Source organism: Salvelinus namaycush, chromosome 12, assembly GCF_016432855.1.
Source record: "Salvelinus namaycush isolate Seneca chromosome 12, SaNama_1.0, whole genome shotgun sequence".
Classification (NCBI taxonomy): Eukaryota; Metazoa; Chordata; class Actinopteri; order Salmoniformes; family Salmonidae; genus Salvelinus; species Salvelinus namaycush.
In genome coordinates, this window is record NC_052318.1 from 40,599,973 (window position 1) to 40,614,788 (window position 14,816).

General features: G+C 42.9%; 1 protein-coding gene across 1 annotated transcript; it reads left to right on the forward strand.

The window, feature by feature from the left end:
- Positions 1–2,349: 2,349 nt before the first annotated feature.
- Positions 2,350–5,651, forward strand: LOC120056587 (transmembrane protein 88-like). Its single transcript, XM_039004777.1, has 3 exons — positions 2,350–2,861; positions 3,844–4,229; positions 4,388–5,651. The coding sequence occupies exons 2-3, from the start codon at positions 3,855–3,857 to the stop codon at positions 4,664–4,666; spliced, it is 654 nt and encodes a 217-aa protein (XP_038860705.1). The 5' UTR covers positions 2,350–2,861; positions 3,844–3,854; the 3' UTR covers positions 4,667–5,651.
- The last annotated feature ends 9,165 nt before the right edge of the window (positions 5,652–14,816 follow it).

A 14,816-nucleotide genomic window follows, 5' to 3' on the forward strand; every position in this document is an offset into this window, starting at 1 on the left:
TTGTAATTGAATTGGTTTCCCGGTATTGATAAGAAGCCTTGACAATTTCACAGAGTACGGTCTGATTTATGTCTGAGCTGCAACATTTCTATGGAGGGAGATGTATTCCATCCCTGGGATCTACCCACTCTTCATTCCCTGCTGATGTTAATGTCTAGCAGCATTTAGCCATTATTTCTTCTGTAATATCATTACCCACGTCCTGCACTTTGCCTGCTTTAATACAGTACGTCAACCAGAATCTCCTTCATTACACACATGTTAGTGTTTGGATTAGTGGTGACATAAGAGTGACTTGAATGGTTCTACTCCCAGTTATTAAGGAAGAGATAGAATGCTAGTAGCGTATTGTTTTTGATGTATCATTGTTGGGGACATGGGAATAGAAAACCTTTAGTTTAAAGAGGATGCAGGGACAACTCATCCTAGACCTACGGATAGAGCAGGATATCCTGGTTCCTAAGACAGGAAGACTGGTCTTCTTCTTCCTCTAGCAACCCTACACCTCTCAACATACACAAAAGGCTGTATTATCACCTTTCTTTCTTCTCCTCAGCCCCCTCCTTTATTCAATCGCTCCCTCTCATTCCAGAGGGAACTCCTATCTGCCCACTGAAGAAATAAACAAACTTGCCCAGACTGAGATGAAAAAAAAACGAGAAAAACATCCAATACTAATTCTCACTCTTTGAACTAAACTCCCACTGGTCTCTTATCAATCTGGTGATCCTCTCCTTCTCCTGCCACATCACTCCGTTCTACCCCATCCACATTTCCTATTCGTTTTCTGAACCTGGTGTTCTGTTTTTCATCAAGACAGCAAGCGCCAGTCCCCTTTCCTTCTTGACCTTCAACACAACATTAAAACAACTATGTCTTGTATGGCCCAGGCAGCCACTGTCCCTACCTACCTTCTACATAGTTAATTTGTTCAGTTCCGTGTTCTGTCTCGGGGTCTGTATACTATAGTGCTATTAGAAGCTGCGTCTTATCTTTGTGCAATCAGTGAGTTCCCTCCCCCGTCATCTATATCTCACTCAGTAGTAGATAGGAATGTATGGATCTTATGTAAGAAACGATACATGTTCTGAACATGTATAGCAAATGTAAAACAGATGTACTGGATCGGATTATCTTGCAATGGAGACACATTACAAAACTTTAACAGTTTATTTCCGTCTTATCACCATCTCACTAAATTACACATTCCTTTTTTAAATGCTTAAATGTACTTATTTCAGAAAGTTCCACTCTACTGTTTGTTCTCATGTGTTTAGGATTTTATTATCCACACATTTTCAATATTAGAATACAGAAGTTAGTGGTTGTAGTGACTTCAGCAGCGGGGAATGGTTAGTGGTTGTAGTGACTTCAGCAGAAGGTAGTGGTCAGTGGTTGTAGTGACTTCAGCAGAAGGTAGTGATTAGTGGTTGTAGTGACTTCAGCAGAAGGTAGTGATTAGTGGTTGTAGTGACTTCAGCAGAAGGTAGTGGTCAGTGGTTGTAGTGACTTCAGCAGAAGGTAGTGGTTAGTGGTTGTAGTGACTTCAGCAGAAGGTAGTGGTCAGTGGTTGTAGTGACTTCAGCAGAAGGTAGTGGTCAGTGGTTGTAGTGACTTCAGCAGAAGGTAGTGATTAGTGGTTGTAGTGACTTCAGCAGAAGGTAGTGGTCAGTGGTTGTAGTGACTTCAGCAGAAGGTAGTGGTCAGTGGTTGTAGTGACTTCAGCAGAAGGTAGTGGTTAGTGGTTGTAGTGACTTCAGCAGAAGGTAGTGATTAGTGGTTGTAGTGACTTCAGCAGAAGGTAGTGGTCAGTGGTTGTAGTGACTTCAGCAGAAGGTAGTGATTAGTGGTTGTAGTGACTTCAGCAGAAGGTAGTGGTTAGTGGTTGTAGTGACTTCAGCAGAAGGTAGTGGTTAGTGGTTGTAGTGACTTCAGCAGAAGGTAGTGGTCAGTGGTTGTAGTGACTTCAGCAGAAGGTAGTGATTAGTGGTTGTAGTGACTTCAGCAGAAGGTAGTGGTTAGTGGTTGTAGTGACTTCAGCAGAAGGTAGTGATTAGTGGTTGTAGTGACTTCAGCAGAAGGTAGTGATTAGTGGTTGTAGTGACTTCAGCAGAAGGTAGTGATTAGTGGTTGTAGTGACTGCTGGAGTTTGGCCCTCACCCCTGACTCCTAATCTATCTAAATAAACACTCTCTCCCTCTCTGGAGTGACTGCCTTCCCATCCCTCCCCACCCCCTCGCTCCCCACTGGGTGCAGGGGTTATCAGTGTAATCCCTCCTGTGTTCCCCCGCCCTTCCCAAATACCATCACCAACCCCTAACACACCCCAGCTGCCTCTGTACCCACCAGCACCACAGCAGCCCACAGACACGCACCCAGCAGAGAGGAGACAGGCAGGAGACAGAGGGGAGACTCAGTGACTAACCAAACTGGAGTAAAAGTGAGGAAACGGCACGGCAGGAAATGAAGAGCCAGAGCCAAGCAGGAAAGCAAAATTTGCCTTAACTGTGCAGAACATCGAATTCAGCACAAAGCAAAAGAGAACGATAGTCACACTGACTGAGGGCTGTGAGGACACAAAGCATCTTCTGAATACCTGGAGTTTACCTTCTGAAAGACCAGGATACAGCAGAGAAAGGTCTAAACCCTTATCATAAGGCTATTAACCTCCACCTGATCAATACCATCACTCTGACCTCTTGATCTGGATGTTCATGTAGTGGAGACCGACCTCTTCTTCTCTCCACGGGCGTTCTCAAAGTGGGAGGACAGCTTAAAGAACAGAGTACATTCTCATCGTCTCACCGCTACTGTGAGAGGAGAGAGAAACAGATCCTCAGAACTACTCCACCAATCACACAGTGAGTAAACACATCTCACTGTGGTCGTTATGGGTGTCCAGGAATGAAGGAGGGACATGGAAACTAAAACTGAACATCCTAACAAAGATCATGGTCAACTCTCTTGCAGCGTATAGTGTTTAGGCTGCTAGTGCATGTTTGGGTGTGATGAGACACTTAGCATTTGGCATTGTATTACAGGACAGTTGAATAACTTTATTTGAAGGGTTTTAATTCACCCGTTCATTGCTAGATTCATATGGAGACTGAATGGAAAATGAACTATTTAAATCCATGATCCTTTTTACCATTATGTTCTCAGAGGTCATACATGCTACCTTCATCTCAATACCAACAGTCTAGTATTAGATTTGTGACCATTACACATGGCTGAGGTACCACCCCACTTCTAAAGACAACTGGAAAGTTGGGTGAAATATATATTTTTTAAAGTCCATTATAATGATCCGTTTTCATTTAAAATCCAACTTAACTAAAGGTTGTTGACTGTTAAAATTAGTGGTAGAGGGTTTCTCAGAAGGGGTGTTTGAGGGGGGGGGCTTGTTCCTGGCTCATTGTTCTGAGACTGTAGTCATCCAGGAGACTGGGGGTGGGGCCAAGGGAAGTCTATTTCCTACCTCCCCGAGTTGCGTAGTTATCTGTGTTTTCTTTCCGCAGCTCTCACCAGTGTACTTTAGGAAACTTTGCTACTCTCACTTTAATGGAGCGACATTCAGAGGCTTTTTTCACTCTGTTATGTAAAAACATGGGCATGCCAAACAGATTCCTTTCTGTAAAGGGGATTCATTATCAGGCTCCCAGTCTATGTAACTGCAACTACTAAGGCACCCTAACAGAAGAGCAGTAACAGGCCCTCCCAATACCACTTAACCCATAACCAACTGCACTGCCACTAGTAATAATGATTATACAATTGTACTGTATGATACGCACATTAATTAATTCATTAATTAAACAACCCTAATCATTTTGTTTTCTGAAGGCCCAGGGAGGATGAGTCTGTCGAGAAACGGGACCCTGGAGAAGGGCATCACCCAGCTGAATCACATTCATAATGGGGAACCTCTGTCATCACTGCCATCCCACCTCCAGCACACAGGCTCTGTGACCTCTGTGCCAAGGTCACCCACGGGGGGGTCAGGAGTGGTGGTGCCACCCCCGTACTCAGTGGCGGGCAGCGCATCAGGGGGTACGGACGCCCCTCTGGAGCTGAGAGGCTCTCTGGACTGCTGGGCGTGCTCAGTACTGGTGACGGCTCAGAACCTGATCATCGCACTGGTCAACGGCACACTGGCCAGCATCGTGTTCGGCACCATCTTGACCCCAGCACTGGTCATGGTCGTGTTTGGCTTCCTGTGTCACTCCACGGTAAGACTGCCATCCAGGAAGGAAGTCTGTGTGTCTCAGAGAGATAGAGACAGAGAGGAAAGAGTCAAAGACACGCGGGGAGAAAGAGCATGAGTCACCACCTGAACATTGCAGTGTGACACATGAGTGGTTTTAATATGTGTATATGTCGTCCCCAGGTGCAGCCCAATGGCACGTCCCTGTACTGTTCAGACCTGCTGGATGACGGTGGCTGTGTGGCCCTGCTGGTGGTGGGCTTCATCCTGGTCACCCCCCTCCTGGTCCTGGCTCTGGCTGCCTACTGCCGCCTGGCCCGCCACCTCCAACTGGGCCTCTGCTTCATCCCCTATAGCAGGGCCGTATACAAGAACCTGCCTGCCTCGAGCCACCGTGGAGGGGACTGCTGCGGCCAGCATGGGGCCTCAGAGGGGGAGGGCAAAGGCAGTGTGTGGGTGTGAGTAGAGTAGATGTTGACCCAACCACCGATGCAGGGTCAGATAACATTTTCTTCCTCCTTATGGTTAAGGTTAGGATTGGGGGTCAAGTAATCTGATCCTAGATCTGTGGATAGGGGCAACTTGTATTTTGAGCTGGGAGGGGAGGAATGTGAAGGAATGGAGAAAGAAAACAGAGCATGAGGTGTGGAGATTATGGACAACTTTCATATGTCTGTAGGTCTGGGGGTGGTGTGGAGGTGGATCTTACAATACACTGGTTCTTTTATAAGTAGAGAGCAAAGGTGAAGCTGTAAAAACACACAACTATGCTACATGAAGTACTATCAAATATCCCTGTAACTATGCTGTAATTCAATGTCACATTATTACATTCGTTTTTTAAATATTCAATAATGCTGTACTTTTATTATGTTATGCTTGTTTAGAATAAAATATTCCATCATATCGAAAAAGTTGCTTAGTGTGTTAAAGAAATAAAGAAAAGGGAATCAGGTTCTGTTGTGGACTGTCTGGCAACATCTCCCTCTAGTGGATCACAAGTTGTCCTCTACCATGACATCACCTCACAAGCCTGTGGGTTACCATTACATTTACATTTAAGTCATTTAGCAGACGCTCTTATCCAGAGCGACTTACAAATTGGAAAGTTCATACATATTCATCCTGGTCCCCCCGTGGGGAATGAACCCACAACCCTGGCGTTGCAAGCGCCATGCTCTACCAACTGAGCCACACGGGACCAAGGCTACCATCTCTCTGATGCCATTTGGCAGCTGTCAAATATTGACTCTTTAATCCAAGTTTTAATGGAGTTTTAGTCACAAGTACATCATATAAATGGTGTACAGAATCAATCAAAAAGCTTTTTATGACATCACTTAACTCAGTAACTGTAAGGGTTTACCTGTATTCCCTTGTTGGGCTTGTATAGAATGATGACATTCATAGAAAACTGTTGACAACCTATACTCATATTTTGTGGATAACAAAAAGAGTTGTCATGCAGTAATAAATACATGAGTAACTTGCCAAATGTGTTTTTTTAAGTAAGCTAAAACAATCAACTTCTGTCATGTTTATATAATCATGGCCTGTGAATAGCTGTTGTAACGTAATTGAGAATACTTGGAAAAAATACTTTATATTAGTATATTACAGGCTTTCTAATTGCCCATTATAGCAATAGAATGGTATTAAAAAGCTATGCCAATTTCATATAAACAACTACAAAATAACCTATTTTCTCCCTGCCAGCTGTTGTGCTCTATGTCAGCTGTTGGAAAGTTCACTGCTCAGGGTCACCAATGGTCAGCGTTGTTCTGCCTGTCATTCAAAATAGGTTATTCAGAAACAGGCAGGTAAGGACATCTTTCAGACATGATCAACGTTATGGTTGCCTTTTGTGTTGGTTGCATGCACTGGTGTCCTCGTGTTGATGATGGACAAGATAATAACAGCATATGTTGACCTTTAAAAAAAGAAATTAATTTTGTATCTTTGTATCTCTATGTGGAGGTACAATATGCAGAATAAAGTGTTTTACATATTAGTATAGGTAAACACACCATCTTGACTAACATTGCATCCCTTACCAATTAGATCACCATTCATGTCCTTGTTTTTAATCGTTTTTTACAAGGGAACATAGCACTTCACTTGAAATCTATTTACTGACAACACTAAGTTGCCAACACACAGTGTGGGGACAGCGTCAGGGGAAGCATGTTTTGTTTTGTGGCCACACGCTGAGGGATTAGCTATTTAAAGACGCAGAGTCGACAGTGGAAAATTTCCATGCCCTCGTTGTATCAATGAGAGAGTGATAGACGCTCTACCAGGGACAAGACAGGTTGCATTTACAGCATCAGTGGTCAGAGGAATGAGCTCTGACTGCCTCGTGACATCAAATCAGAAGATCAGACATCAAAGAGCAAATGATACAATTATCTAGAGAACTCCAACCAAACCTACAAACTAAACAAGTTCATACCATTTTGATATTTGATTTACAGGTGAGTTATAGACTATTCTATTCTGTTGGCTATTCAATAGCACCATGACATACAGGGATATTTCAATGTTTTGTTTTCACATTTCGTATTAGGTTGATGTAACCTTCATACAGTTATTGATTGGTTGTAGGGTATGGCTACATTTGACTATTGTGATTTTTTACATTTGAGTAATTGGGTTTGAGAGGGAGTAAGAGGACAAATATCTTAATGGCCCAATGCAGTCATTATATAAATATAATTTCTGGGTACCAATTAAATATCTTAGTGTAGTCTAATAGTTTTCCATTAAAATTGACAAAAAAATGCTTTTTTAGCAAAAAACTATTTCTCAAGCAAGAAAACTGAAAACTAGCCATTGTCAGAGAGGTTTGGAACGCTTTTTGTTATTGGTCTATTAACAAACGTACAAAACTCCTGCCCATGCAAACCTGCTGAATAGAAGGTCCTGTGTAGACTGCATTTTCAACCAGCAACTATCAGAAAATCAAACAATGATCAAATTTGTTCACACTTTTACAGTGTTAGTTTCATCAGCTACTGTACAATATGATACAAAACACAAGAAAACATCATTGGGCCTTTAAAATATTTGAAAGGCTATTGAAATTCAGAATTATTGCTCTTACATGATTTCTTAATTTGCATATAGCCCAGGCCTACTTTAGACATGAGCTATTTTGTGCATAACAACACACAGAATTTCTCATTTTAAGATCAGAATTTAGAGAAATAAAAATGCAGTCATTAATTTCTGCATTGAATTCCGTTATGGGATACTGAGAGATCTGTCTGCCTTTGCGTAAATTGCTCTAGTTTCAATGGCAACAACAGATTATGCTACTGTCGGTTTATGTAACTGTCTTTTCAGAGAACGCAGTGTATCAATAGCCTACTGTAGCTTACCGGTTGACAGCAACAAGTCTGGCATGTGAACAAGTGTAGCACCCTCTGGACAGCACCTTGATACAGTAAGCAAAGTAAGTGCACTTGCCCTGTAACCTTAGGGTTGCTGATCTCTCCACTTATTTGCTACACTGGTGGCAGCAGCTCACCTTTGTAGTGCACCTGCTGTGCACTTCTTATCCACCATTGGGGTTTGTCCTGCAGGTCTGCCTCACAAAAGACTAGCCTACAGTGTTTTGTCCCTGCACAGAGGTTAAGTCTGCACCCCCTAAATGTCTATACTTGTATCAGGTAGGACTATGTGAAATCATTGATATGGAACCTCACATTATTTCAGAATTGTGGGCACAAACTGAAATAGACCTAGGAAAACACACACAAGCAATAACAGCTTAGTTGGGCATGTGGGGATCACCATGTTGAGGTTGCCTTGTCCTGTACTGTAAAGGAGAGAGATCTGAGATTAGATCATCTTGTTGGCAGTGTTTTCCCTTGTTCTCACAATTCCCTGAAGAAACACGCTAAGCCTCCTGGGATTTGCTGCTCGCCATAATTTAAGGTTACTTTCGTAACCACGGTTCTCAGATAATATGAGTGAGACGTACAGTGCCTTGCAAAAGTATTCATCGTCCTTTGCATTTTTCCTATTTTGTTGCATTACAGCCTGTTATTTAAATGGATTTTTATTTGGATTTCATGTAATGGACATACACGAAATAGTCCAAATTGGTGAAGTGAAATGAAAAAAAGAACTTGTTTAAAATATATATATTTTTTAAACCCGGAAAAGTGGTGCGTGCATTTGTATTCACCCCTTTGCTATGAAGCCCCTAAATAAGATCTGGTGCAACCAATTTCCTTCAGGAGTCACATAATTAGTTAAATAAAGTCCACCTGTGTCCAATCTAAGTGTCACATGATCTGTCACATGATCTAAGTAAATACAGTTGAAGTCGGAAGTTTACATACGCCTAAGCCAAATACATTTAAACTCCGTTTTTCACAATTCCTGACATTTAATCCTGGTAAAAATTCCCTGTCTTGGGTCAGTTAGGATCACCACTTTATTTTAAGAATGTGAAATGTCAGAATAATAGTAGAGAGAATGATTTATTTCAGCTTTTATTTCTTTCATCACATTCCCAGTGTGTGAGAAGATTACATACACTCAATTAGTATTTGGTAGCATTGCCTTTAAATTGTTTAACTTGTGTCAAGTGTTTCGGGTAGCCTTCCAAAGCTTCCGACAATAAGTTGGGTGAATTTTGGCCCATTCCTCCTGACAGAGCTGGTGTAACTGAGTCATGTTTGTAGGCCTCCTTGCTCATACACGCTTTTTCAGTTCTGCTCACAAATTGTCTATTGGATTGAGGTCAGGGCTTTGTGATGGCCACTCCAATACCTTGACTTTGTTGTCCTTAAGCCATTTTACCACAACTTTGGAAGTAAGCTTGGGGTCATTGTCCATTTGGAAGACCCATTTGCGACCAAGCTTTAACTTCCTGACTGATGTCTTGAGATGTTGCGTCAATATATCCACATAATTTTCCTGCCTCATGATGCCATCTATTTTGTGATGTGCACCAGTCCCTCCTGCAGCAAAGCACCCCCACAACATGATGCTGCCACCCCCGTGCTTAACGGTTGGGATGGTGTTCTTCGGCTTGCAAGACTGCCCCTTTTTCCTCCAAACATAATGATGGTCATTATGGCCAAACAGTTCTATTTTTGTTTCATCAGACCAGAGGACATTCCTCCAAAAAGTACGATCTTTGTCCCCATGTGCAGTTGCAAACCGTAGTCTGGCTTTTTTATGGCGGTTTTGGAGCAGTGGCTTCTTCCTTGCTGAGCAGCCTTTCAGGTTATGTCGATATAGGACTCATTTGACTGTGGATATATATACTTTTGTACCTGTTTCCTCCAGCATTTTCACAAGGTCCTTTGCTGTTGTTCTGGGATTGATTTGCACCTTTCGCACCAAAGTACGTTCATCTCTAGGAGACAGAACTCGTCTCCTTCCTGAGCGGTATGATGGCTGCGTCCCATGGTGTTTATACTTGCGTACTATTGTTTGTACAGATGAACGTGGTACCTTCAGGCATTTGGAAATTGCTCCCAAGGATGAACCAGACTTGTGGAGGTCTACAATTTTTTTCTGAGGTCTTGAATGATTTTTTTTGATTTTCCCATGATGTCAAGCAAAGAGGCACTGAGTTTGAAGGTAGGCCTTGACATACATCCAAAGGTACACCTCCAATTGACTCAAATGATGTCTGACCCACTGGAATTGTGATACAGTGAATTATAAGTGAAATAATCTGTCTGTAAACAATTGTTGGAAAAATTACTTGTGTCATGCACAAAGTAGATGTCCTAACCGAATTGCCAAAACTATAGTTTGTTAAAAAAAAATTGTGGAGTGGTTGAAAAACGAGTTTTAATGACTCCAAAAGTGTATGTAAACTTTTGACTTCAACTGTATACACCTGTTCTGAAAGGCCCCAGAGTCTTGAACACCACTAAACAAGGGGCACCACCAAGCAAGCTGCACCATGAAGACCAAGGAGCTCTCCAAACAAGTCAGGGACAAAGAAGAAAGATCAGGGTTGGGTTCTAAAAAAATGTCTAAAACTTTGAACATCCAATGGCGCACCATTAAATCCATTATTAAAAAATGGAAAGAATATGGCACCACAACAAACCTGCCAAGAGAGGGCCGCCCACCAAAACTCACAGACCAGGCATGGAGGGCATCAATCAGAGGCAACAAAGAGATCAAAGATAACCCTGAAGGAGCTGCAAATCTCCACAGCGGAGATTGGAGTATTTGTCCATAGGAGTATCTGTCCACTCTTCCGTAGAGCTGCTTAAAGAATAAAATAAGCAAATACGTTTGGTGTTTGCAAAATGCATGTGTGAGACTCCCCAAACATATGGAAGAAGGTACTCTGGTCAGATGAGACTAGAATTTAGCTTTTTGGCCATCAAGGAAAGCGCAAACCCAACACCCTCCATCACCCCGAGAACACCATCCCCACAATGAAGCATGGTGGTGGCAGCATCATGCTGTGGGGATGTTTTCCATTGGCAGGGACTGGGAAACTGGTCAGAATTGAAAGAATGATGGATGGCGCTAAATACAGGGAAATTCTTGAGGGAAACCAGTTTCAGTCTTCCAGAGATTTGAGACTGGGACGGAGGTTCACCTTCCAGCAGGACAATGACCCTAAGCATACTGCTAAAGCAACACTTTAGTGGTTTAAGGGGAAACATGTACATGTCTTGGAATGGCCTAGTTAAAGCCCAGACCTCAAATCATTTGAGAATCTGTGGTATGACTTAAAGATTGTTGTACACCAGCGGTACCCATCCAACCTGAAGGAGCTGAAGCAGTTTTGCCTTGAAAAATGGGCAAAAATCCCAGTGGCTAGATGTGCCAAGCTTATAGTGACATGCCCCAAGAGCTGCAGCTGTAATTTCTGAGCTGCAGCTGTAATACTTTTGCAAGCCACTGTACACTACATGACTAAAAGTATGTGGACATCTGCTCGAACACCAAAATCATGGGCATTAATATGGAGTTGGTGCCCCCTTTGCTGCTACAACAGCCTCCACTCTGGGAAGGCTTTCCACTAAATGTTGGAAAATTGCTGCAGGGACTTTTTTCCATTCAGCCACAAGATCATTAGTGGGGTTGGGCACTGATGTTGGGCGATTAGGCCTTGCTCACAGTCGGCATTCCAATTAATCCCAAAGGTGTTCAATAGGGTTGAGGTCAGGGCTCTTAGCAGGCCAGTCAAGTTCTTCCACATCGATCTCGACAAACCATTTCTGTTTGAACCTCGCTTTGTGCACAGGGGCATTGTTATGCTGAAACAGGAAAGGGTCTTCCCCAAACTGTTGCCACAAAGTTGGAAGCACAGAATCGTCTAGAATATCCTTGTATACTGTAGCGTTAAGATTTCCCTTCACTGGAACTAAGGGACCTAGCCCAAACCATGAAAAACAGCCCCAGACCATTATTCCTCCTCCACCAAACTTTAAAGTTGGCCCTATGCATTGGGGCAGGTAGTGTTCTCCTGGCATCCACCAGACCCAGATTCGTCTGTCGGACTTCCAAATTGTGAAGTGGGATTCATCACTCCAGAGAACGCGTTTCCACTGCTCCAGAGTCCAATAACGTCAAGCTTTACACCACTCCAGCTGATGCTTGGCATTGGCATGGTGATCTTCTATGCGGCTGCTTGGCCATGGAAACCCATTTCATGAAGCTCCCGACGAACAGTTCTTGTGCTGATGTTGCTTCCAAAGACAGTTTGGAAATCGGTAGTGAGTGTTGCAACTGAGGACCCACTTCAATTTGCTTACCGCCCCAATAGATCCACAGACGATGCAATCGCCATCGCACTGCACACTGCCCTATCCCATCTGGACAAGAGGATTACCTGTGTATTCCTGGGGCGGCAGGTAGCCTAGTGCGCTCCCAAGTGCGGATAGTCCAAATGAACCGAACTAAAGGGGGAAACGCGCCAGAGTTCGGAAAAAACACACCAAATCAATGTGTTGTGAAGGCCCCATTAGAGTAGAAAATGAATTCTACTTGAAGCTGAAACTTTCCTTTCGGTCAGTTCTTCAACACAGGAACAAGAGCTAAGGTCCTACCTTTGGGAGCGTTAACCTTGCGGTTGGCCTGAGAACAGTTAAGAATGGAAGACAGGGATCAAGTCACGCTGAGGAGAGCTTCAGGAGCTTCCGCTAGGAAGAGAGGCGAGAAGGACGAGTGTTGCCTTGTAAAGAGGGAGGGGATCTCTGTCTGCGACAGACATTGTGTGATTGATTCTTCCTAGTAGTCATCTGACTGGAGAAAATCCCATTGTGATACATCAAAATAAGAATTTAAAAGAGAACATCCATTGAGAAACACTTACCTGAACAGACCTGAAGCTTAGGAAACTTTACCAGTGGAAATCAACTTTCATAAGAGGATAACTAGAGTTTATTTGCTCTATAACATGTACTTTGTACTGTCACAACATAGTTGGATAATGTAAACAGAAACGTATGAGCTACGTAACTTACCACTGGGCAAAAATTGGTTGAATCAACGTTCTTTCCACGTAATTTCAACAACAAAAATTCTATGTGGTGACGTTGAATCAAAGTGGAAAACTGATTGGATTTGCAAAAAGTCATCAAAGTAAAGGAATGTCGTCTTTTTGTCACTCAATTTTGAACCTAAATCCAATGCCATGCATAGCCATGGGAGGTAGGGGTGCTGCAGCACCCCCTGAAAAATCAGATTTTTTTTTTTTTTGTAATAAACATTTTGGGGGGGTTGAAACAAAATACAACATTCACAAAAGTAGTGCACTGGGCCTTTAATAGTCCAATATTAGCCCGATATAGCCATCTGCCGCGTGGGAAAAACCCAGAAAAAAAATCGCACCACCCCCAAACTACTTCCCGACAATATTGTGATTTGTTTTGTTTTTACGTTACTTGATAACTCAACCAAATGTACATCAAAACCAGACGTTGAACTGAGGTCTGTGCCTAGTGGGTTATTTCATTTAAAAGCTCCCTTTGATGAATTGTCTGTTTTTAAGCTATTCGATCTTCTGTCATAGCTGGAAGTAATCATTTAAATGGTTCACGACCTCCAGGGTCCAAAATATTAAGAAAATACCATTAAGCTATCACACTCTCTCTCTTTCTCTCTCTCCTAAACATAAAAACTATCAATATATTTTATTATGATAGTCCTAAAACCAAACCAGAATGACACATTTAGGGAAAGTTTGGAGTGTGTCAGTTTTAGAAATGTATAACAACCCAATTTTGCTGGTGCAATTCATATAGAGGGATGAGTAGCTCTTAAATTCCCTGAAAAAGGCTCATTATTCATTTGCAATATGGTTGTTGAAGTTTTCTCAGTTTTCAGGTTTTGAAAGGTATAGAGTGCCGAGTGCTAATGCTTCTTTTAAATAACAAAATCCTTGTTCTCTTTTCAGACTGGCTCCTCGAGCTGCTGCGCCCATGGGTGTGAAGGTTCTCCAGTGTTTTCCCTGGTACAGGAGGTGTAAAGACAGAGGCAAGGGCAGACACTGCCCCCCTAAAGCAGGTAACAACACCAACTACAGTTTTTGCAGGAGTGTGATGCCTACAGTGGCTTGCAAAAGTATTCATCCCCATTGGCATTTTTCCTATTTTGTTGCCTTACAACCTGGAATTAAAATCCATTTTTGGGGGGTTTGTATCATTTGATTTACACAACATGCCTACCACTTTGAAGATGCAAAATATTTTTGGGGTGAAACAAACAAGAAATAAGACAAAAAAACTGAACTTGAGCATGCATAACTATTCACCCCCCCCAAAGTCAATACTTTGTTGAGCCACCTTTTGCAGCAATTACAGCTACAAGCCTCTTGGGGTATGTCTCTATAAGCTTGACACATCTAGCCACTGGGATGTTTGCCCATTCTTCAAGGCAAAACTGCTCCAGCTCCTTCAAGTTGGATGGGTTCCGCTGGTGTTCAGCAATCTTTAAGTCATACCACAGATTCTCCATTGGATTGAGGTCCCAGTCTCAAATCTCTGGAAGACTGAAACAGGTTTCCCTCATGAATTTCCCTGTATTTAGCGCCATCCATCATTCTTTCAATTCTGACCAGTTTCCCAGTCCCTGCCAATGGAAAACATCCCCACAGCATGATGCTGCCACCACCATGCTTCGTTGTGGGGATGGGGTTCTCGGGGTGATGAGAGGTGTTGGGTTTGATCTTTCCTTGATGGCCAAAAAGCTACATTTTAGTCTCATCTGACCAGAGTACCTTCTTCCATATGTTTGGGGAGTCTTCCGTAAAGCCCAGCTCTGTGGAGTGTACGGCTTCAGGTCCTATGGACAAGTACTCCAATCTCCGTTGTGGAGCTTTGCAGCTCCTTCAGGGTTATCTTTGGTCTCTTTGTTGCCTCTCTGATTAATACCCTCCATGCCTGGTCCGTGAGTTTTGTTGGACGGCCCTCTCTTGGCAGGTTTGTTGTGGTGCCATATTCTTTCCATTTTTTAATAATGGATTTAATGGTGCTCCGTGGGATGTTCAAAGTTTCAGACATTTTTTTAGAACCCAACCCTGATCTGTACTTCTCCACAACTTTGATCCTGACCTGTTTGGAGAGCTCCATGGTCTTCATGGTGCCGCTTGCTTGGTGGTGCCCCTTGCTTACTGGTG